The sequence below is a fragment of the Pristiophorus japonicus genome, chromosome 11 (genome assembly GCF_044704955.1).
Source record: "Pristiophorus japonicus isolate sPriJap1 chromosome 11, sPriJap1.hap1, whole genome shotgun sequence".
Taxonomy (NCBI): Eukaryota; Metazoa; Chordata; class Chondrichthyes; family Pristiophoridae; genus Pristiophorus; species Pristiophorus japonicus.
The window spans coordinates 128,192,869-128,217,798 of NC_091987.1; the positions used below are offsets into that span (position 1 = coordinate 128,192,869).

Sequence of the window (24,930 nt, forward strand, 5' to 3'; positions counted from 1 at the left end):
TAAATTGGCTGCTGTGTTTCCCACATTACTACAGTGATTACACTCCAAAGTACTCCATTGGCTGTAAAGTGTTTGAGACGTCCGGTGGTCATGACAGGCACTATATAAATGTGAGCTTTCTTTCTTTAAGCCAGCTCTTCACAACCTCTGTATCTGGTTTGACCGTGAGCTGAACTTCTGCTCCCATATCATCTCCATTCATATTACACCTCCATAACATCACCCATCTACTCCCCTGCCTCAGCCTATCTGCTGCCGAAACACGCATCAATGCCTTTTGCTACCTCCAGAATCGACTTTCCCAGTGCTCTCCTGGTCGGCTCCCATCCTGCACCATCCATAAACTTCAATCATCCAAAACTGTTATGCGCATATCCTAATGAGCACCGCGTTCTGTTCACCCATCACCCCAATGCTCGCTGACCTCCAATGGCTTCCAGTACCCCAATGCCAATAATTAAAAATTCTCATCCTATGTTCAAATACCTCGATGGCCTCACCCCTCTCTTTCTCTATAACCTACGATCCTTTGAGAACTCTTGTTCCTCCAACTCCTGAGTTGTAAACATCCCCCACTCCCTTTTGCCCCACCATTGGCAAACATTCCTGCAGCAGTTTAAGCCCACAGATCTGGAATTAATTTCCCCTCTCCGCCTCTCTACCTGTCTGTCCTCCTTTTTAAGATATTCCTAAAAGTTAACTCTTTGACCAAGCTTTTAATCACATGTCCTAATATATGCTTCTTTGGCTTGGTTACACTTCTGTAAAGTGGCTTAGGATATTTTACTACTTTAAAGCGGTTATCTAAGTGCAAGTAAATATAACTACAAGCTCGAGGAACAGTATCTCATCTTTCATTTAGGCATTTTACAGTCTTCTGGACTCCACATAGAGTTCAATAATTTCAGAGCGTAACTGCTGCCAATCTTTGGCTCCCTTTCTCTCTTCCTCTGCACATCCCCCCCCCCCCCCCCCCCCCCCCCCCCAAGTCTTTTTTTCTCCTTGTCTTTAATAGCAGCCGGTCATTATCCAGCCATTCATACCCTATCTTGACTAATGTTTTTCTAACTCCTGGATTACAATTTCACTTCGGCCCATCATCCCTTTTGTTTCTCTAATCTCTCCTGTCTTCCACCCTATCACAGACCTCCCCCTTTCAGTGCTTGTTAAGAATCTGTTCTTTCTGAACACTCCAGTTCTGACGAAGGATCATCAACCCGAAATATTAACCCTGCTTTCTCTTCACAGATGCTCCCTGACCCGCTGAGGTTTCCAGCATTTTCTGATTTTTATTCCAGATTCCAGCATCTGCAGCATTTTGCTTTTGTAAATATAACTGCTTTTGTGTTCTCAGGACATCCCAAAGTGCTTCACAGCTAATGAAGTACTTTTGAAGTGTAGTCGCTGATGTAGAAAAATGCAGCAACCAATTTTTGTATAGCAAGGTCCTGTGAACAGCAATGAGATAAATGACCAGATAATCTGTTTTTGGTGGTGGTGGTTGAGGAATGAATGTTGCCTTAAACACCAGGAGTAGCTCCCAGTTCTTCAAATAGTTCCATGGGCACTTTAATAAACCAAGGGCAAGTCTGCCCCATGGATAACATCTCATCCGAAGGTCAGCACATCCAGTAGGACTGCACTGGAGTATCAGCTGAGATTATGTACTCAAATGTGGGGCTTGAATCTACAGCCTTTTGATTCAGAGGCCAGCGCTAACCTGGAGAGTAACTGAGAGAAGCAGTTTAATGTCTACAGTGGGCAACCTGTAAAATGCCGGATCCAGCCTCTGTAATCTTAGCGCTGGGAAAGTTTATGAAGTATCCAACAGACTCCCTCAGCACTTTGTAAATGCAGTTTGGTATCATACTAGAGTTATTGTCTGTGATGTCAATCTCGGGTGGTAAAATGCCATTGTTTTTGGGCGTGTATTTCTTGCACTGCTTTATTCCAGAGTCCACGTAATAACCCGACTGCCAGGTTATAATGTCACTTTTGCATTGCTGCAGGCAGAAGTGACAGCTGCTAAATGGAGTAACCTGTGCTATATGTGTTTTGACTATATGCTAGTCCATGTGGTATTCTGTAGAATGAATGTTACAATAACTGTTGCTTGCCGCGCTTGGCATCAAAGGGAGGGGAAGGGAGACTGTTCTATCCTTCAACACAAAGTCCTTTTGCCCTTCTCTCTAGGTTTAATGTTACTAACCTTTGTTAGTTCTTTTTTAATATACTCTAACTATTTAATCTGTTTGCTGAGAAACTCCACTCAGCTGATAACAATTTTAGTTCTGTGTATTTGGTAGGATGGTTTAGATTTGTAAATCCAAGTGTTCAACAAATCTGATTGTGTTGTAACAGTACAGTTGTATGCTTTTTGCATTGAGTCATTACCTAATTTCCTGTTACATGGCAGTGATGTGATCCAATAGCAGTCTCTTCAGGATGGGCCTCAAATTTAACACTCATCTCAACCAAACTAAATATTTACATGTTTACTGTTAATATATGCAAGCTATAGTACATGAAGTTTCAGAATGAATCATATGGATGATGCCCAACACCACGTATATATTAGTGTTTGGATTGGTTTATACGCATATGTAGTTCGAACTATAACAAAGAAGCAGTCTGCTTGCACTGAATAAATCAGTTCCATTTTTAGCTCAACCGTTTAGCTCTGAATTATTTTTTATTTTAGGTGACGTACAGAAGCTTAGAAATCCTGCTGAACTAAAAGGCTGTTGACAGATCTTGTTTGCTGAGGATTTCTTGCTGAAAGGGCATATTTTGTTTCTTTGTGTGCCTTACCCCAGTCTACCAAAGAGGTAAGAGACTGACACATTCTTATTCGATTAAATTTGCGATACCTTTTGGGCAGAGCTGCAAAGGTAGTGTTTCTACTTTTTCAAAAATTACATTTCAGCTGAGGTATGTTATATATTGTACAGAAGGGCAGACTTTCTAGTCTTCCTATGTATCAGCGATGATGCACTGGGAGTCTTTCTAGAATGCTTTTTCCTCTGTCCCACTATGGTCTTTATGTCCCCCTCCTCCACCCAAATGCAATGGACAATTCTTTGCCAATGACGACAAGCAGATGACTTGTATCCAGGCCTCGACCACTACCACTCTGCAAGCAGAATGACAGAGTTCCATTTGATCCCTATTTCGTGAAGAAGTAACCTTACTTCTAGGCTGAGTTAGGAAATGAGCTGTGGACAGCTATAATTGCAGATTCACACCATACCATTCAATGGCTTAGTATGTCGGTATACAAACTACTTGAACCATAGAGTTGATGTTGCCTGCTTTCTTTTTTTTTTCTTCTTATTTAGAATCATAATTTGCTGCTTTATTACATAGTCTATTTAGTGCAGTAGAAAGTGGCACATCTGTGAAGAACTAACTTTTGTACAGATCTGTGGTTATTGCTTGACGACAGCAATCTTTGATTTTTACAATCTTGAATCTAGAATAAAGCAATTAATATTCTGAAGTTGTCTTTTAATTTGAAGCATTGTACCAATGATGTTCCGATTTATTAATCAACAACTGAACCTGTTAAAATTACTAAATGAATGCAAATAGGTTCAACTGCCAGTCAGTCACTAATAGTCATAAAGGGACTGCTGGCATTTTTACACTATTCAAATCGGTGCTCTCTAAGTAGCAGCACTATATAAATGTCGTTTATTGGAAACCGAATGCTGAACTAGTTTCCACACGATAAAAAACGGGCGCCCCTCCAAGCTGGGCGCCCGTTTTTCGCGCCGGAAAAAAAACGCGTGGTTCTGGAGCGCCCTGCAGCTCCATGTCTGCTTGGCGCGGCGCCCAGGGGGGCGGAGCCTACCACTCGCGCCGATTTTGTAAGTGGGAGGGGGCGGGTACCATTTAAATTAGTTTTTTTCCTGCCGGCAACCCTGCGCGTGCGCGTTGGAGCGTTCGCGCAGTGTGAAGGAAACATTGGCACTCGGCCATTTTTGTAGTTTTTTGTAGCTGTTTAATTTTTGAACATTTTTTAATAAAAGCACATTGCCATCAGCACATCAGCACTGAGGCTTCTTGCAGCAGTGAGAAGGCTGCAGGAAGCCTCAAAGTTGAGGCAGTCGTTTCCCGACGGCCTCCCCCCCCCCCCCCCCGCGCCCCTGCCGTCGGGAAATGGCTGCTGAACTTGAGGCTTCCTGCAGCCTTCTCACTGTCTCCTTCCCCGCCCCCCGCGGGAACGAACGGCTGCCTCCTCCTCACCCCCCCCCCCCCCCCCCCCCCCCCCCGGCGGGAACAAACGGCTGCCTCAACTTGAGGCTTCCTGCAGCATTCTCCCTGGCTGAAGCACTTTCACGCAGGTAGGAAGATGGTTTATTTAATCTTTTCTTTGCTTATAAATTTTTATTCAGGTTGGATTTATTTGTATAAGTTTAAATAAGGATTTATTATAGAATTTAATGACTTCCCTTCTTCCCCCCACCCCCCCCCACCTCGTTCTGGATGCCTAATTTGTAACCTGCGCCTGATTTTTTAATGTGTAGACAAGGTTTTTTCAGTTCTACAAAAATCTTCACTTGCTCCATTCTAAGTTAGTTTGGAGTACGTTTTCACTGTGGAAACTTTGAAATCAGGCGTCAGTGGCCGGACACGCCCCCTTTTGAAGAAAAAATTCTGTTCCAAAGTGAAACTGTTCTAACTGACTAGAACTGCAGAAAAAAAAATGTGGAGAATTGCGATTTCTAAGTCTGTTCTCCACCAGTTGCTCCTAAAAATCAGGCGCCAATCATGTGGAAACTTGGGCCCATAGTATGGAGAATTAAGTAGTTGTGAATTCTGGGAGTTCTAACAAGCCCATGTATAGTGGTGAGACACCTTTTACACAGTTCCTAATGATGTGTAATTTGGAGTTGTATTGTACTTAATTTGAACAGACCTGGTTTCATTCTGTATGTACACTAGAGATCCTCATGCCTACTACATGTTTTGAAGATTAGTAATACAGTTACATAACCACTAATGTACCACTATGATGTTTATGGTCCAGAAATTGAGAGTTCAAATTTTGAAGTTAAAGTCTGGTCATTTGTGGGTTGGCAATCGGGGAAATGACCTTGGAAGCTGCTGGACTATTGTACGATTTCTCCCTCACCTCTTCCTCCCCACCCAGAATGGAATAGCCTGTCAGCTCAGACTATCTTGGCTCAGCAATGAAGGTGTGCCCACTTGGATGAGATACTGCAGCATGTCTGGTAGCCATGGACTTGTGCAAATTTAAAAAAAAAAAATCAACAAAAATCTCCTTGTTGCAATTTCTTAACACTGTTATAATTGAAGGAGATTCACTGTGGCCTAAGAGTAGATTTGTCTGTTGATGAAATTATTTAAAATTTCCCACTTTGAACATTGGGTAATTTTCAATCGTGAATTGCCCATTTGGTTTTGTACTATGTAAGAAATCTCCTATTTTCAGATACAAGGAGCTTATAAAGAGTGCTTGAGATTTTTGTTATAAGCGTATTGATTAATTTTTGTGCTCGTGTTAAGCTGTCGAATGGAACATACTTCCAACTTTGGTGCCTATTGTTAATATCAAACTATTCTGGTCAAGTAAAGTACAGAAATACAGAGCATAGCACCTCTGTTCTGCCCCAACAGTATGTTTTAACCTCAGCCTCGGAACAGTGGTTCCATTGCAAGTTCCCAAGAGCTGTGTACGTATAGATTTATCATTTTACACTAGGTTAACTGGGGGGAATCAACTATAGATAAACAAAACATGATAAAGTAATCAAATTCCAGAAATTGGAACATTTTGTATTTTTTAATCATTCGTGGGATGTGGGCGTTGCTGGCAAGCCCAGCATTTACTTCCCATCCCTAAATGCCCTTGAGAAGGTGGTGAGCTGTCGCCTTCAACTGCTGCAATGCATGAGGTGAAGGTACTCCCACAGTGTTGTTCGGGAGGGAGTTCCAGGATATTGACCCAGCAACGATGACGGAACGATCATATATTTCCAAGTCACGATAGTGTATGACTTGGAGGGGAACTTGCAGGTGGTGCTGTTCCCATGTGTCTGCTACCCATGTCCTTCTAGGTGGTAGAGGTCACAGGTTTGAGAGGTGTAGTCGAAGAAGCCTTGGCACGTTGCCGCAGTGCATCTTTTAGATGGTGCACACAGTAGCCACGGTGGAGGGAGTGAATGTTTAAGGTGGTGGATGGGGTGCCAATCAAGCGGGCTGCTTTGTCCTGAATGGTGTCGAGCTTCTTGTTGTTGGAGCTGCACTCGTCCAGGCAAGTGGAGAGTATTCCATCACACTTGACTTGTGCCTTGTGGATGATGGAAAGGCTTTGGGAGTCAGGAGGTGAGACACTTGTCGCAGAATACCTGGCCTCTGATCTGACATTATTTATGTGGCAGGTCCAGTTAATTTTCTAGTCAATGGTGACCTCCTTCCCTACCCCCCAGGATGTTGTGGTGGTAGGGATTCAACAGTGGTAATGCTATTGAATGTCAAGGGGAGGTGGTTCTTGACCATCTGGTTGGAGATGGTACTTGGGTGGCAAGTAACATTCGCGTCACACATCAGCCCAAGCCTGAATATTGTCCAGGTCGTGCTGTATCCATGCATGGACTCCTTCATTTTCTGAGGCATTGCGAATGGAACTGAACACTGTGCAGTCATCAGTGAACATTCTCACTTCTGACTTTTATGATGAAGGTAAGGTCATTGATGAAGTAGCTGAAGATGGTTGGACCTAGGACAGAACCCTGAGGAACTCTTGCAGCGATGTCCAGGGCCTGAGATGATTGGCTTCCAACAACCACTTTCCTTTGTGCTAGGTATGACTCGCGAGTAGAGAGTTTTCCCCCTGATTTCCATTGACTTTAATTTTATTAGGGCTCCTTGATGCCACATTCTGTCAGATGCTACCTTGAATGTCAAGTGCTGTCACTCTCACATCACCTTTAGAATTCAGCTCTTTAGTCCATGGACCAAGATTGTAATAAGGTCTGGAGCTGAATGAACTTGGCAGAACTAAAACTAAGCATTGGTGAGCAGGTCATGTGACAGCGTGGCTCAGTTGGTAAATGTAGCACCATTGGTTCGCAGTCAGGAAGTTGTGGGTTCGAGTCCCAGTCGAGGGACTTGAGCACAAAAATCTAGGCTGACACTCCTGTGCAGCATTGAGAGAGTGTTGCACTGTCGGAGGTGCTGATTTTCGGATGAGGCGTTAAAGGATGCATTTATTTGTAACACCTAAAAGTTCTGATTGGGTTTCCTTGATCACATTGCTGATTGGTCCCCTGGGAACATAAGACACCCAGCAGTTTCTCTGGAATGTGTAATTAGAACCGCCCTAAACATTGACTTTGCAAAGTGTAATTTGAACCATTCTGACTGCTGACTCCAGACAGAATAGAGCTCACTCTCACAGGTTAAGACCATCTCTCATCCCCAAACAAGTTCCTGCCTCACTCCCTTGCCCCAAGTTCATGGCCTAATCCTCCGCCTCCGCCCACCCCAAGTTGCAGACCTATCCCCCACCCCCGACCGGCCGGCCCCTCTCCGGTCTCCTCCGACCGGCCAGCCCCTCTCCGTTCTCCCCCGACCGGCCGGCCCCAGCTGTGGGTACTGCGCATGTGCGGCCGGACCGAGGTGACATCGCGCATGCGCAAAAGGGGCGACGTCGACCGCATGCCTGTGCACAAGGACACAAAAGTTGTTGCAGATAATCACTTCGGGCTTTAAACCGAGGCCCCTTCTGCTTTCTCAGGTGGACGTAAAAAAAATCCCATGGCATTATTCAAAGAAGAACAGGGGAGTTATCCCCAGTGTCCTGGTCAATATTTATCTCTCAATCAATATCACTAAAACAGATTATCTGGTCATTATCACATTCTTGTCCACAGTTTGGCTGCCGCGTTCCCTATGTTACAACAATGACTGCGCTTCAAAAAGTACTTCATTGGCTGTGAAGTGCTTTGGGACGTCAAGTGGTTGTGATTGGTCCGACATGGACTGTTTCTGTGCCGTATATTCTATAAAAGGCGCTATATAAATGCAAGTCATTCTTTTTATTTGTTTATCGCTTAATACCATTATCAACGGCATCTTCCATCACTAAGCTGATGATTGAGAGTCGGCTGATGGGGTGATAATTGGCCGGATTCGATTTTGTCCTGATTTTTGTGGACCAGACATACCTGGGCAATTTTCCACTGTCTGGTAGATGCCAGCGTTGTAGCTGTATTGGAATAGCTTGTAGTATATTCTAGATTTTCCCACTTTGGAATATACTCTCTCAATCTGTTCTACACCATTCTCCAGCTGAGGGAGAAGGTAGAAGGTCTCAATGTCATTCTGTAGCTAGTTATTAAGTGATGTGCAGGAATGGGTTGACTCACATCCTCTAACTTTGTTTTCCAGAGGAATTGCATTACCTCTGTTCTGCTTCTCACTGTTCTAGCCCAGGCCAAGGTCAGGACTTGCCGTGAGGGAAATTACAGGCACAAACCTGTTGAATTGTTTTTTTATTTAAAATGCCTATTGCTTTGCATGCAGTATAGACCCTGATGTGATTTCAGACAAAAACTATTTGAATAAACATTCTCAACTTTGCCTCCCACTTTCTTCTCTGGCCTCCCTTTGTTAAAAGCTATTTTATTTTATTTTAATTTGTATTAAAGGCACCCAACACTTGAGAGCTGGCTCCCAATATTTGTGTTGATAAATCCATTTTCCTTGGCCAGTGGCAGACTTGTCAGTCCAGAATAAGCACTGGCTCATGCATATTATAACCCATGTTCATTAATTTATGGAGAAGTAACTGACCTCTGCTTGAAACTTTGCATCACAAGCCAATACATTACCCAGGGTTTGATGCATTGAGGGTCCAGGTATGTAAACTGTGAAAGCAAAACTGCTTGTCTTTACTCGCTTTCTCTACCACTTTCTTTCTCTCCATGCACTTTTTCTTTCTTCCCCGCCTGCCCCCCTCTTCTCCCCCCCCCCCCCTCGCATCCCCCCTCGCATCCCCCCTCGCATCCCCCCTCGCATCCCCCCTCGCATCCCCCCTCGCATCCCCCCTCGCATCCCCCCTCGCATCCCCCCTCGCATCCCCCCTCGCATCCCCCCTCGCATCCCCCCTCGCATCCCCCCTCGCATCCCCCCTCGCATCCCCCCTCGCATCCCCCCTCGCATCCCCCCTCGCATCCCCCCTCGCATCCCCCCTCGCATCCCCCCTCGCATCCCCCCTCGCATCCCCCCTCGCATCCCCCCTCGCATCCCCCCTCGCATCCCCCCTCGCATCCCCCCTCGCATCCCCCCTCGCATCCCCCCTCGCATCCCCCCTCGCATCCCCCCTCGCATCCCCCCTCGCATCCCCCCTCGCATCCCCCCTCGCATCCCCCCTCGCATCCCCCCTCGCATCCCCCCTCGCATCCCCCCTCGCATCCCCCCTCGCATCCCCCCTCGCATCCCCCCTCGCATCCCCCCTCGCATCCCCCCTCGCATCCCCCCTCGCATCCCCCCTCGCATCCCCCCTCGCATCCCCCCTCGCATCCCCCCTCGCATCCCCCCTCGCATCCCCCCTCGCATCCCCCCTCGCATCCCCCCTCGCATCCCCCCTCGCATCCCCCCTCGCATCCCCCCTCGCATCCCCCCTCGCATCCCCCCTCGCATCCCCCCTCGCATCCCCCCTCGCATCCCCCCTCGCATCCCCCCTCGCATCCCCCCTCGCATCCCCCCTCGCATCCCCCCTCGCATCCCCCCTCACATCCCCCCCCTCCCCCTCCCCTCTCTAGCCACTCTTTTCTATTACTCCCCCCCCCCCCCTCCTGCATTTTATACCTTTTTCTTATCCCTTCTGCACACATTTCTGTATTACCTGATGTAACTCCATACAAAATGAATTTTAAATAGCTTATCAATAACTCTAGTTATAACGGGGTATTTTTACATTGACCAATACGTTGACCCTACTTTGTCTTATCAATAGTTTCTCTCTTGTTCTCGTCTAACAAGTTGGACTTCCAATTATAAATCTATACTATTTCATACCAATCTCCTGCTTGTAAAAAGGATGATGTATTTGCAGATGTTTCTACCTGCAGAACTTATCAACTAATTAAAGTTCTCTGAAATGTATGCACTGAAATGTAATTTTAATTAGGTACTAAAGTGACCATTGCTTTAAGCTCCTTCTTAATTCAACTGTTCAGAATGCACTGCATCTAAATTAACTTACACTTCCTCACTTCACAGGCTAAAGGTTAATATTACTAAAATATAAAGAGAAATCAATAGCAGTATAACATTAGCAGACTTCAGGACCGCCTAATTAACCCTTTCCTTGCAGATGGACAATAGCAAAACTATGATTTTACTCTTACTATTTACTTAGTAAAAAAAAACACTAGGAGCTCTTTACGAGAGGCATAGTGAACAATACAGCTTGTTATAAAATGTTAGTCAGTGCCTTCATCCTCCAGCGTATAGCATGAATTTCCCATTGAACTGTAATTTCACCAGTTGGGGCTTGCAGAATGTCAACGGCAGCTGCTTACCTCTCTACAATGCAGTCGTTGAACTCTGGATACATGCGCACATGTTCTAGTATCTGGCCTTAAAATAACTGGACCTTCCAGTATCTCCAATCAGAGTTTCCTCATCAGCTACATGAGGGACATCTGTTTGTTGCATGGCGGAAAGCAGCTTGCATCCTGATAGACAACTTAATTTTCTGGATAGAATCATAGCAACTTACACACAGGAGACCATTTGGCCTGTCATGCCCATGCTGGCTCTTGAAAGAGCAGTTATGCTTAGTCTTACATCCCCGTCTTTTGTCCGTAACACTAAGTTCCTCATCCTCAAGTACGTATCCAGCTCGCTTTTTAAAAAATAATTTATGGAATTGGCCTTTACCACCTTTTCAGTGCAACTGTTTCAAGGATAACACTCCTAACTTTTACAACCTCGCCTCATAACTGAAGTCCCTCATCCCTGGTAAACCTCCTCTATACCTTTTCTAATGCTTTTACATCTTTCTTTACATCTTTCCTGAAATGTGGTGCACACAATTGTCCACAGTACTCCATCTGCCATCCTGTCTGTCATCCTGAAGCCTATAAACTATCCTGATCACTTTGTACTACTTTGCCAAGTTTCATATCATCTGCAGACTTTATTATGCTACTCCCTACACGTGAGCCTAGGTCGTTTCTAAAAATTGCAAAGAGTAATGGACCCAAAATTGGCACTTGGGGAACAACATTGCAAACCACCTCTGTCTGAAAAGATGTGCCAAGTGCCGTGCCTAGTCAATGGGCCAATTGCTTAATCCAGATTCTCAATTAAAGGATTTGGCAAAGAAACATGCATGTCATGAGACCAATTTCCCATCCACAGTAATTGTTAGCATATCTGTGTAGGCTGAAGCCTCCTCTCTCTGCAGTTGTTTCCTCTTTCTATAGATCCACTTTGCAGCTAGGTCCTGGATCTCTGAGCTGACCTGGAGGAAGCCCTCTGTTGCATGCCCAGAGTCCTAAAACTTGAAGGAGAACTGGTTGCACATATGTCTTTTGTATCACAAGCTTAACCTGCATTGCAACTTTGCTATCTTTGAAGATATACCAAAAAATCAGTTTCCTCTTCTTGACATGATCCTAAGGGACTTGTTCCACATAGATATGGGCATCCATTAGGCTTCCCCCCAAGTACTAAGATGCATCAACAATTCAAACAGATGTCCCCTAAATTTTCCTCAAAGATCTTGGGCTGTGCAAAGCTGTAATACCAAACTTTGGAACGCCCACTACTATATGGCACTGGTTAGCCCATTGTTAAGGTTAGTGAGTAGAGTGCACTAGATCCCCAGGTGAGTCTCCCAACAACACAATAACAAAGGAATGCTGCAATACCTGGAACCTGAACCTGAAATGTGTTGAACAGATACTCCCCAAGTCCATCCCTTACAGTGCCATCCACTATGTCATTAATGAAAATGTTGGATAAAACGAGTTAAAGTGGACATCTTGGCCTCCCTCTATTGAGGGTTGGGTTCGATGATTAATTCTGCTTCTATCCTTCTACAGTTCTTTGAGCTGGAGCAAAGCCTAGAGTCTAAGGTTTGGCCATATATTGGCATAGCTTCCATCACCTTCATGGGGGCCACATGAGGTCATAGCCTTGGGAAGAGCGATTTTAAAAGTATTGCAAGTTGGTTCCTCTGAGCCTTGAGACGTTGTGCAATCTAGAATAAAGTCATAACCTGTCAAACACTTTCCTCATGAAAATAAAATCACGTGTTCCTTTTTGATTACTACTCTGGCCTCCAGACCACTTGAAGTAATACCTTAAAAAGCCACTGATAGTTGATTCCTGGGTAGCTTTTGGGCTTGCACTAGCACCCCCCTTGTAGATAGAAACTGAGCTCTGGAATAATGAGGGTCGCATGCCTCAAACAGAACTCTATTCTGCCTCAAAAGGGCAGCTGCAAGGCAAGTCGGTAATTCCCCCTCTTTCTTTCCTTTCTCTTTCCCCCCCCCCCTTTCCAGGTCACAAAGTGGGCTCAACGCTTGTATTGGCATATTTCTGGTTGTTTCCACATACTTTCATCATACCCAAGATGGGTGGTTGGATGAAATGTTGGGCAAAAAGTGAGAAAGACTTAAGGACCAAAGAATGATGGGTCTTAATTACTCAACTCACCGGTTGATTTGGAGACGCTATTCTGGCAGTGATTATGGCACAAAAATTAGACACAACCAAGCTAAGTGCAGAAAAGGGGCATCTAACTGATGTACCAGACAGGTCAACTAATTTTGAAGATTCTGCTGAGAAGACGTGATCTTAACAGCAATCTGCAGTTTATTGTAACTACTGATTATTATAAAATATTTGTAAAATACATGTTAAAAATGTGAAACCCTTTTAATCTTTCAATTTGTTAATTTGCAGGTAAATCAGGGTGAAATAAATCGAACAAAATGCCGCTGTTCAAATCACACAAAAGTCCAGCAGACATTGTCAAAAACCTCAAAGAGAACATGGCGATGCTGGAAAAGCAGGATATTTCAGACAAAAAGGCTGAAAAGGTATGTAATGGTGCTTCAAAAGGTGTTGCCATGTGGGAATAATCTTGTTCAACGCATGAGAGAAAAAGCAGTTCAGTGTTTTTGAAAGCTGACACAAGAAATCAACCAGTATTTTTGTCCTGTCATAATCAAAGTGCCAATGTTCTGCAATTGAATAATTAATTATGCTTTTATGTCAACTTTTAAAATATTTTGTTTGGGTTTCATCATCTTTCAGCTGATGAGTCACTTTAGAAGTGTAAGTAAGTGAGGCAGCCAATCTATGCACAGCAAGGTGATAAATGGCCAGCTATTGTGTTTTGGTGGTGTTCGCATGGGTTTAATTGTTGTCCAGTACACCAGGAGAGCTCCCCTCTTGAAGTTGTACCACTGGACCTTTTATGACGAGCTGAACAGACAGAACCTTGGTTTAAAATCTTAACTGAAAGATCACCCCTCTGACAGCACAGCAATCACTTAGTAGTGCACAGATTATGTGCTCCACTCCTGGAATAGGGCTTGAAACCACTACCTCCTGCCTGGCAGGTGAGAGTGCTACCACCGAGCCAAGCTCACGCATCCAAATACTTGGATATTCTTCAAGGCTCAAAAAGGAAATGCCAAGAGTTTGAAATTCAGCTGTATGAATATGAGAATCAAGCTATTTTAACGAGGCATTCATTCATTTATTTAAATGGATTAACATCTTAAATTAAAATAGTGAACAAAATAATTGCATGTGCGCATGTCATGCATTTATATGCTAATGTTTGCATAGTGCAGTCAAGATCTTGGATTTGGGCTGGACTTTAAAACATTAACATGACACAAGGATTGGAAATACTTACCATGATTTATTTGTTAGTTTGGTGCAGCTGTGTTATTACTGCTGGCATCTCCCTGCTTTGTGGCCAGTTCATTAAAAAAATATATCTTTGTTTCATCTTCATAAGGCGTAATGTGTTTGCCTATTCGTAAGACGATTCAAAAATACTCCTGTTTAAAATTAGATTTCTAAATACAGTGTCATGGACAGAGCATGTTGTTGAATGTAATAACTAATTACTGTATATTCAAGAATGTTGCTCTACGTTCCAGAAGACTTTTAATGCAGAAGGGCTACTGTACAAAATACAAGCTCACAGAGCAAGACATGTATATTTTGTGGGATATTAATCTTTGCAGACTCTAGGGTGCGTGAGCATATTTAATATCAAAGTGCATTCACTGAAAGTAGTGCACGTTTATTTCGATGCTTAGCATTGTTTTGTGCACATTTTTAGTAGCTTTTAGGTGTGGGGATATTATTCAATGCTGTTACCTGCATGCAAGTTTGGAAGCTTTCAGCTAATCCATAATTACGAGACTGAGATATAAATAAAACGACCTGATAAAAGCACTGTGCAGTGGGTTTCTTCAGTTCATTATTGTTTGTCTGTGTAAGCTTGGCTTAGTTAATGGCACTTTTACCTCTTTAGTCAGAAGGTAGTGGGTTGAAGCCCCACTCCAATACTTCGAGGGAAACAGACAGGAAGTGCTGCATTGTCGAGTGTTACCTTCCCTTAATTCAGATGTTATAACGAGCTCCCCCTCCCTGCTCTGGTAGTTGTTAAAGAACCCATTTGAAGAAGAGCAGGGAGTTCGCCTGGTGTCCTGATCAATAATCAGCCTTTTAACCAACATCACTAGATTATCTGGTCATTCATCTCATTACTGTTTGTGGGACCTTGCTGTGTACAAAATGGCTGCCTCGTTTACTCACAACAGTACTGCATAACTGAATTCATTGTATCTGATGTGCCTGGGGAAATTTGAGACACAATATTCTCAATAATGGCTGTTATTTGTAACGGCCACTATAAAGTGTTGACTTACTTACAATTTTGAGAGAATGGCATGTGTGAACAAGGCTGTGTTGCCAAAAGAATGTCTAAAGTTGATGCATATGGTAAATTGGCACAAAGATTACACATCAGATTTTAGTTGACCTGTTGATCAAATATTGCCATCACTTATTTAGAAATTAGAAACTAACAATTCCACTTATTACTTGCATATCTCATTGATATATGTATGGATAAATGCTTGAAGACTTATTAGTCCAATTTTTTTTATTACGTGGAACTTGGGGATTTTTTTTCCCCAGTGATGATTCAGGGATTGAATTCCGAGATTCTATCCTTTTTCCACGAAAGCAGTAAATCAGTGACCTTGGTCCTTGCAATTTGTATTTTGATACGGATGTATTTAACAGATCAAAAATGGTAGGATGTGAATTCAATCCTACAGCTGGCCTTGCATTAAGTTCCTAATCTCAACAGGGCGGTCTGAAGTAAGGGCTTGCTCAGGGATGAAGGAAAAATTGACTGTGAGCTTGTGCATCTCCTGACAGCTGGTTCAGAAGTCGCATTTGAAAGAGAGCTTGGAGTAGACCTCTCAATCTGCCATTTGGCTCAGGAAATTGTGTTTGGTATCGGGGAATCTTTAAAAAGATGAAAAGTTATTCTCAAAATGTTGGTGGGGGAGAGGGGATAATAGAAAATGTTGATTTTTTTTTAACATTACTGTTTAAAATCCCAGAAGATATACCTGTTATCATTTTGAGGCAAAGGAGCATCTCTGAAATTTCCTAGGCTCCTGGAACTGGTATTGTCCTCTCTTTTGAATGGCAAGTCACCTGGCCAGTGATTAGCTTTACTTCAATCATCTGCTTTTGCTGCTGGCATTTTTAATGCTGTTGCTATGGGATGTTTTAAGTTGGGGTGACAATCTTTCTAGACCATTTAACTGTTGTTAAAGTTAATGTAGTGGCAGGAGTGTAAATGAACCAAAAGAAGAGTGGGTGCAGTTAGCTTGAATAGTTCCTTTCTCGAACTGCTGATATGAATTAATTAACTAAATTGGCTGAGAAAGTTAATGACTTTGTTAATGATTTCTATAATTGGACATAATAGAAAAGAAATGTTATTTTGTGTTCTCAGTTTTCAAAAGTTTCCATAGAGTAAAGAAAATGAATTAAAATGTAAAATTTCTCATCATTTAGAATGTAGCCCTCAATTCTTTTGTACTCGGGACAAGAAGTACTGCCTTTATTCAGAATTGGATAAATCAAATTTAGATAAAGTTTTGCCTGAAAGTTGTACAAGCATTCCTAAATCAACTACATTTTCTTTACATAAAAGGGGTTCTGGTTTGTTTAAGTTGGTGAGTAACACAGCTGTTTTTATGACCAGATATGGTTTTGTAGATTGATGGCACTTATTCTGATCACTTTGGGCTCAATTTTCCCAGGTCATTTGCACTTTTTTTTTTGGCACGTGTCGTATTTTTCTGGTGTAATTACTTAATTCAAAGTTTCCCCCTTTAATCTGTGCTTATGTAACTGCTTTAGTTACGAATTTTCTAAGTTAGGTTTTTTTGATGTTCCCTCATGTCTGCGCCATTTTTCGCAGTTTGCCCAAATTTTTTTTTTATCCTTGATCGACTTATCTGGCCACTCCCGAAATACCTTCTGGTGAGTTAACAGAAAGCAGTGCACATTGAAAAATTGGCATTGAAAGAAGCCATGGTTTTTCATCAAAGTTTTTGGAGGGAGTCTCTAACACTTGAAATACCCATAATAAAGCTCATCCTCTTTTTTTTTTATTACCTTTTCAACGGAGTACATGGAAGTTTCTTGGATTCCTGAAGTTTTCATTTTTTTTTACTCTCGCCACCGCCGAACGTCTTCAAGCAGGGCTAGAGGGGGGTCGTAGTGTCAGCCATCAGAATCGACCCTGGACACTGGCTCGGGGCTCGGCTGGAAAACAAGCCCGGGAGGGGATGTGGTGATGATCGGAAGGCTGCTGCACTGAGCCCGGGGAGGGAGGTGCCGATCGGAAGGCTGCTGCACTAGGCACAACACTGCAACGAGTTTGGGGGAGCGGGTGAGAAGGGGAGAAGGGGAGAAGTCACAGGACTGCAATGAGGTGGGGGTGGGGGCGGGGGGGGGGGTAAAAAGAGAAGTCCATCCATACAGACCTTGAGGAGAGAGAACAAAGATCCTGTCCTGTCTGCTGTTAATAATGGAACAAATAATGAAAATGATTCAGATTTAATGTAAAAGATATTTTATTCAAAAGTTTAACACAGTTTGTACTTAACAAGAATAATTTTATTAAAGTTATGTCTTTAGATACTCTGATAATGACTCCACGAGGCAAAGTATTGTACTTGAACTGTAGTGGCCGTAGTCCATTTAATATAACTCCAGAGTGAGGATACCACATGGTGGACTCTCCTTATACCTGGGTACCTGTTGTGTACAGGTGACCCCTAGGCCTCCACCAGTTGCACCCTCTGGTGGTGCCAGCATAGTGTATACAGTGTGATCCTTGTTGATGGTACCTCCGGTAAACAAGTCTCCATCTTATGCAACTGTACAGTGACTACACAGAGAGTATATCTATAGTATACATATATAACAATTCTTGTATTAAACTTTAAAGTTTTCAGTTACAATCACTTACAAACTTTAAGATCACTTTCTAACTTTTAAACTTGTAAATTTACATAACTTACAAAAATCTTTTAACTTGAACAACAGTTACAACAGTAACAATAATAGCAGCAAAGAAAGGTTGTACCCATCTCTCCTCCACTTTATTCTAAGATCGCCTGCCGTGATTGTTATTGGTGATTCCACCACCCCTGCCCGCAGGCGGTGGCAGTGTTTCTGGGGTTGGTATCAAGCTGCTTCTTTCTAAGATCTCTGGTAGTGCGCACCTGGTGGGGGGTGGGGGGCAAGGGGGAGGGGCAGCAATGTGGAGGGCCCGGTTTGGGGCTCTTCGGAGGCTGGTCTGGGGATTGGAATGGGAGTGGCAGTTGATTCTGTCAATGGGCGCGGGGTCTGGGCGTGTTCCCTTAATGCAGCAGCTAACTCCAACATGCCGTCCCTCATGCGCCCTGAAAGTGTCTCAACATCCTGCAACATTCCCTTCCTCATGTTGAGCAAAACTGTCTCAACTACCTGTGACATTTGCTCCCTCATGTTTAGTGATCGTGTTTGCACCGTCTGACATTCCCTCCCTGATGTTCACTGACAGTGCATCACCTACCTGTGACATTCCCTCCTTCATGGTCACTGACATCGTTCCCATTTCTCGTGAGATTGCTGTTACTTCTCCCGACAATCCCGCTACCTCATCACCCACCCCACTGATGGTGTCCAGGTCAGTGCGCTCCCCACTCATTGCCCTCATCTGAACCATATCTGTTAGATCCTGCACCTCAGGAGAGTGCGGCCGAGCTCTCCTTCCCCTCCTTCGCACAGGTGTGGCATGCACCCCACCACTGGGACCCACAACCTCGGAAGGTGGGGCCCTGGATGTGTCCCGCTGCACCCCACCACTGGGACCCACAGCCTCGGAAGGTGGGGTCCTGGGTGTGCCTCGCTGCACGACACCACTGGGATCCGTAGCCTCGGACGTTCGGAAACCAACACTCAAACCATGAGTCACAGAAGGGGCTGGTACCTCAATGGGCAGCACATGCACCTCCACCAAAGTCAGTAAAACAGTGGAGGCATCATCCATCCCCCTGCCCCCACCCCCCACCCAACCCATGCTCTTGGTCTGGAGGGTGGGATTGGAAGATGTTCTCTTCTTCAGACTCGTCCTTGTCTGAATCTTTATCGTCACAGTTGGCCTCACGTTCTGCAAAGTATAACAAGACACAGACAAATGGTTAGCAGCAGAGGAGGGGGCAGGGTGGGTGGCATGAGTCGCCTCACACAGTGCAGGCAGCAGGCTGATTTGAAGGACCACGATGAACGATAGCGCATTGCATCAACCGAAGCATAGCTGATGGAGACATCCCCATGAATTGAAGCATGGCTAACCTGTGCAGTACTCAACATTGAGCAAAGCCAGACTGGAATTTGCAGGACTTACCCTCTCACTCGAGTGTGGGCCCAGCTTGTGCAGTGGTGGTTGCTTTTCTCCAGGCAGGACCCATCAAGGCAGGAAGCCAATGTTCTAAGGGTATCAGTGGGTGCAGATTTCCTGGCCTCCTCCTGTTTGAGTTCTTTCCCTTTTATTATGTGCCACCTTCCTCTGCAAAGATGAAAATGCAACTGTTTAGAGAGGGTGTCTTTCTGCTGGGTGCAACAGATACAGCTGGTCACATTTACAATTGCAATTCCATTGAATAAATGAAAATATTACTTGCACAAACTACTTGACCAAGGTCCTGCCACTTTTTGCACTGGCCTCCAGATCTCGACGTGGTCACCATTGCACAGTAATCTTCTGCAACTTGGTTCCAGCGTTTCTTCATTTCTTTGGGCGGAACTTTTATCTGACCTCTGCTGGTGTCCAGCTCCTGCCATCTGGTCTCAATCACAGTAACTAGTGCCTCCACTTTATCCTGTAAGAAATTCTTGGTCCTTGCACCGCTTTGCATCTTTGTATTGTTGCATATCTGATTTTTCCAATGCTCTCACACACATGACTGGTTCTTTAAAAATGGCTGATTGCCAACCCGGAGCTGTACTGCGCATGCGCGTCCATTGAAATAACATCAAAAAAGTCACACTTTTTTTGTTGCGCATGCACAGAAGGTGTGGCATCATTTTTGGTGCAGACAGCAGGCTCCACCCCCCCGAGGCGACTGGACATGCTGCGCAGTGCCAAATTTGAATTATACGTCGGGGGAACTTTGGCAAAATATTTCTGGCCTAGAAAAATGGGCGTAAATTGGGCAATACGACAGAAAATGGGCTTGGGCAAAATTGTGCCCTGTATTTCACTGGGCAATTGTTATGGCCTGGATAATCTCTCATTGTTTTGACAATATTGAAGTGGGTGGGGGAGAAAGAAAAATTTAACATGGAACTAGGACACGTATCAAATTGATTTGCGAACTAGAAATAATAATTGCTACCGTATGTTTCCAACAGGTTTGACCATATAAACTGAAGTGAAAGAATTTGTTTGTAAATGCCCAGAGCGCACCAGCCTGAAAAACAATGGATTTCAGAAAGGCTTTCTGTAGTCACGATCAATTTATAAAAAAAAGAAGAAATCCTAGGTAAAAACGGCTTCAAAGTTATCCATGTAAAAATTGCAGGTGTTTTTATTGGGGGTGTGTGTGTGTGTGTATACTTGTTTGCATTGTCAGTGAAAGAATGCGATTCAGTATCCCGTTAGTTGAAAAAATATGTAGTAGGTGCAGAGTTGCGGCGCCACTTGGTAAATTCAAAGATTTGCATAATGAGTCTTTTCTGACTCTTGCAACGTTGGAATTCTCATCCTTTTCGAGCCCCACCCTATCGCTGTAATCTCCTCCAGCCCACAACCCTCCTGAGATGTCTGCGCTCCTTTAATTCTGCCGCCTTGAGCATCCCTGGTTATAATCACTCAACCATTAGTGGCTGTACCTTCTGTTGCCTAGGCCCCAAGCTAGAACGCCCTGCCTAAACTCCTCTCCTCTCCTCTCCTCTCCTCTCCTCTCCTCTCCTCTCCTCTCCTCTCCTCTCCTCTCCTCTCCTCTCCTCTCCTTCAAGACGCACCCTAAAACATAGCTCTTTGACCAAGCTTCTGGTCACCTGTACTAATTTCTACTTAAGCAACACCTTGGGATGTTGCACTACGTTAAAGGTGCTATATAAATACAAGTTGCTGACTGTTTTAATTACAAACTCGAGGGATTCGAACTCTGCTGCAGCAGTCTTAAATATTTTTCTGTTCTAAATTGTGTTTTATTGTAAATTGGCGAAAGTCGAATTCTGTATCTTGTCCTTATTAACGTTTGCGGTAGTGAAGTGAATACGTATAGAGTACACCACTTGGAAGCCGCAGACCATGTTACAACTTCACTTCATCCTTTTAAGAAAATATTACTTTAAAAAAAAAATACACAAGATGTTTTTTGGTATTCAATACTATTTTATTATAAACAGACCCACCATTGTTGCAAAGATAATTGGGAATCAAAGTCAGATAGTAAATCTATGGTTGGGAGTTTGAGCTGCTCTTGATCTAGTTGCCTAAAATTATATACAATGAATAATTTAATTAAAATTTCAAATGAACCATTTTGCCATGAATTTTCCAAGCAGTGGACTTTCGATTCAAACATCCCGTCTTTCTGCCTCTCACTCTCTGCTTCTCTCCCCTCCTCAGCTCCTCCAGCAAAGTGAGGATTCTTGCTAGAGTAAAATTATCTGGGTGGCAGTGGCTCTTCCCTAAAATGCTCATTTAAATATTTGTCTGGAATATTAATGGCTGCTTAACCAGCATGGATCTGATATGTCCTCGGCTAATGTCTACACATACGAGCCTGATGTTTTTACTTGAGGCTCCTTTCAGAAGAGGAGTTCCTCCAACCTTTGGGAAGGAGGAAATATTGAGTTGGAGGGGCCTATTTATATACCATATAAAGGGTGCCTTCTGGCAGGTATTGGTAAAGTATGAAGACATCTTGCATTAATAATCCAGAGATCATCAGTTCAAACCCCACCATGCCAATTTGAGAACCTGAATTTAGTTTAATGAAAAAAAACCTGGAAATAAAAAGCTGGTATCAGTAAACGTGACCATGAAGCTGTTGGATTGATGGGGTAAAAACCCAACTGGTTCATTAATGTCATTTGGGGAAGGAAACCTGCTGTCCTTGCCTGGTTTGGCTTGTAATTGACTCCAGTCTCACACCAATGTGGATGCTTCTTAAGTGCCCTCTGAAGTGACATAGCAAGCCACTCTGTTGTATTAAAACACTACACAGTGGTTCAAAGAGAAGGCCACCACCATCTTCATTGGGCAGCTAGGGATGGGCAATGAACGCTGGCCTTGCCAGCGAACCCACATCCCGAGAATGAAACAATAAACCTTCCCTCAAAGGGTGAGCTGTGCACTGCTGATTCTACTGTGTTCAACTCCACAAATCCTCCAATAATAAAATGAGAATTAAATTGAAGAAATTAAATTATCCATCTTTCTAATTCAAGACTGGATGGATGGGGAAAATTAATGCTAAGCAAATGTCACCCTTTGGACAAAGTTGATAACGGATACAGCTGTTCCATAGATAATTTGTCACCCATTTAAAGAATATGATCAACACTGGAATCGGTAAAATTACAATTGGCCATATATTTCCTTGGAAATTTTTCGGATTTTGAAAGAAAAGATAACTAGCTCGGGTCGATAAAACTTATACCAGAAGATTAAAATCATAGATGTAGATTATTGGAAGCAAAAATTATTATTTAAAAAAAAATTGGTTCCCCAGAAAAATGGGAACGGAGTACAAAAGTTGGGTGAGTGGAATTCACCGCACTTGAGTAAAGCTTTCAGATTTAATTGAAACAATGTTGAAGAACTTGTAATCTAATTTTAAATGGGTTGCTGACCAAATGTGCAATATTACTTTGTTTCTTTATTACGGTTGGTGGCTAGAAGCTTTAATGCAATGACTTGGGAATGCTTTCCTAAATCACTGGGGCAAATGAAAGTGAATTGCCCTAATTGTACCCCCTAACAAATGGTCTCTGTGTACTTCTTCCTGAATGAAGAGGGCTGCAGAGTCTGAAAGGGGATTTTGTATTTGCTGAGTGCTGATAAAACTGTTTACATAGTGTATGTGGCCCAGAACAGCATGTGACACATGCTTACCTTGCATGTGTGGAATATAGGGTTTATGAAACTCTACTCATAAGTATTCTTTACTGTACAAAAGTGATAGCCTGTACTATTAAGAGATAATGGAGTTGTTGAATGCAATATTCACTTGATAAGTGAAGGGCTCTCTAAGCATGATGGGCTGAATGCCTTTTTTTATTCAATACTTTTATGTTGTTTATAACACATATACTTGAATGTGTTAATTTTCTCTCCCCACACTCATCTAATGCAAGTGCTGACTACTGGATTGCAATTGAAAAGGAATCATAGAATGGCTGCAGCATGGAAGAAGGACGTTTGGCCTGTCGAGCCTGTGCCGAGATTCAGCTAGTCCCACTCCCCTGCTCTTTCCCTGTAGCCCTGCAATTTTTTTTTTCCTTCAGATATTTATCCAACTCCCTTTCGAAAGATAAAATTGAGTCTGCCTTCACCACCCTTTCAGGCAGTGCATTCCAGATCCCAACCACTCACTGCGTAAAAAAAGTTTTCTTGCATCGCCTTTGGTTCTTTTGCCAATTAATCTTAAATCTGGGTTCTTTGGTTCTCTACCCTTCTGCCAATGGGAACAGTTTCTCACTCTCCACCCTTCCAGACCTCTTAATGATTTTGAACACCTCCATCAAATCTTCTCTGCTCCAAGGAGAACAACGCCAGCTTCTCCAGTTTATCAATGTAACTGAAGTTCCTAATTCCTGGAATCATGCTCTTAAATCTTTTCTGCACCTTCTCTGAGGCCTTCACATCCAGTACCAGTACATGGTACTGGTAGCATTCTTTCTGTGAGCTTGGATAGTGTTGAGTCTCTAAATCCTGTCATAAGAACATAAGAAATAGGAGCAGGAGTGAGCCATTTGGCTCCTCGAGCCTGCTCCGCCATTCAATAAGATCATGGCTGGTCTGATCTTGGCCTCAACTCCACTTCTCTGCCCACTCCCTTATCATTCAAAAATGTCAATCTGCACCTTAAATATATTCAATGACCCAGCCTCCACAGCTCTCTCGGGTAGAAAATTCTAAAGATTCATGACCCTCTGAGAGAAGAAATCCTCCTCATTTCCATTTTAAATGGGTGACCCCTTATTCTGGAACTATGTCCCTCTAGTTCTAGATTCCTCCAAGGGGAAAAAATCCTCTCTGCATCTATCCTGTCAAGCCCCCTCAGAATCTTATACGTTTTAATAAGATCACTTCTCATTTTTCTAAACTCCATTGAGTATAGGTCCAACCTGCTCAACCTTTCTTCATAAAACAACCCCTTCATCTCAGCAATCAACCTCGTGAACCTTCTGAACTGCCTCCACTGCAAGTATATCCCTCCAAATAAGGAGACCAAAACTGCACGCATTACTCCAGGTGTGGTTTCACCAACGCCCTGTACTGTTGTAACAGCATTTCTCTACTTTTATACTCCATGGGGTTGGAGTGTAATGTAGCCAAATTTGCTGATACAAAGATAGGGGAGAATATTTCCTTCAAGCAGAGATGGTTGAGGGGAGAATTGCTCGTGGTTTTCAATATTGAGTTTTGATAGTGTATATAGGAAGAAACTGTTTCTATTGATGGGAGGGTCAATAACCAGAGGAGACAGATTAAAAATAATTGGCAAAAGAACCAGAGCGAAGATGAGGAGAACATTGTTTATGCAGCAAATTATGATCTGGAATGCACTGCCTGAAAGCGTGGTGGGAGCATATTCAATAGTACCTTTCAATGGGGAATTGGATATATACTTAAAAAGAGAAAAATAGCAAAGTTATGAGGAAAGAGCAATGAAGTGGGATTAATTGGATAGCTATTTCAATGAGTTGATACAGGCACGATGGACAGAATGACTTCCCCTGTGCTGTGAGATTCTATGACTAAAGCCACATAGTCTTAAGAATTAATTGTGGTTAATGTCATTTAGCCATTGGGGAGGGAGAGGGAACCATGCCTGAGGAAAGGGTGCAGTTAACAATGTCACACTGCGTAGCAACAACGTAGAGTTATGAATGCTGACAGACTGGGTGTTGTCAGCATATATTTGCAAATTGATCCCATGTTTACAGATAATGTTGGCAAAGACCAATATGTAGATGAGGAATATGGAATCTTGGGCACCCTGGAGAAAACTCTGCAGGCACAGAAGGAAAAGCCACTGCAAGAGATGAGCTGGCTATGTTGGGACAAGTCGGGATGGAAACCGCAATCTGTGGATCCAC

General features: G+C 43.4%; 1 protein-coding gene across 4 annotated transcripts in view; it reads left to right on the forward strand.

The window, feature by feature from the left end:
- The window catches only part of cab39l (calcium binding protein 39-like), a 91,610-nt gene that overhangs the window by 11,489 nt on the left and 55,191 nt on the right, over positions 1-24,930 (forward strand). For 3 of the 4 annotated variants that reach the window (XM_070894035.1, XM_070894037.1, XM_070894036.1), the window contains exons 2-3: positions 2,702-2,828; positions 12,952-13,088. In XM_070894035.1, coding sequence (XP_070750136.1) covers positions 12,981-13,088 — 108 coding nt within the window. In that variant the 5' untranslated portion in view covers positions 2,702-2,828; positions 12,952-12,980. Of the gene's footprint in view, positions 1-2,701; positions 2,829-12,951; positions 13,089-20,009; positions 20,136-24,930 lie in introns of those variants that run through there. The other variant, XM_070894038.1, reaches the window with a different exon arrangement.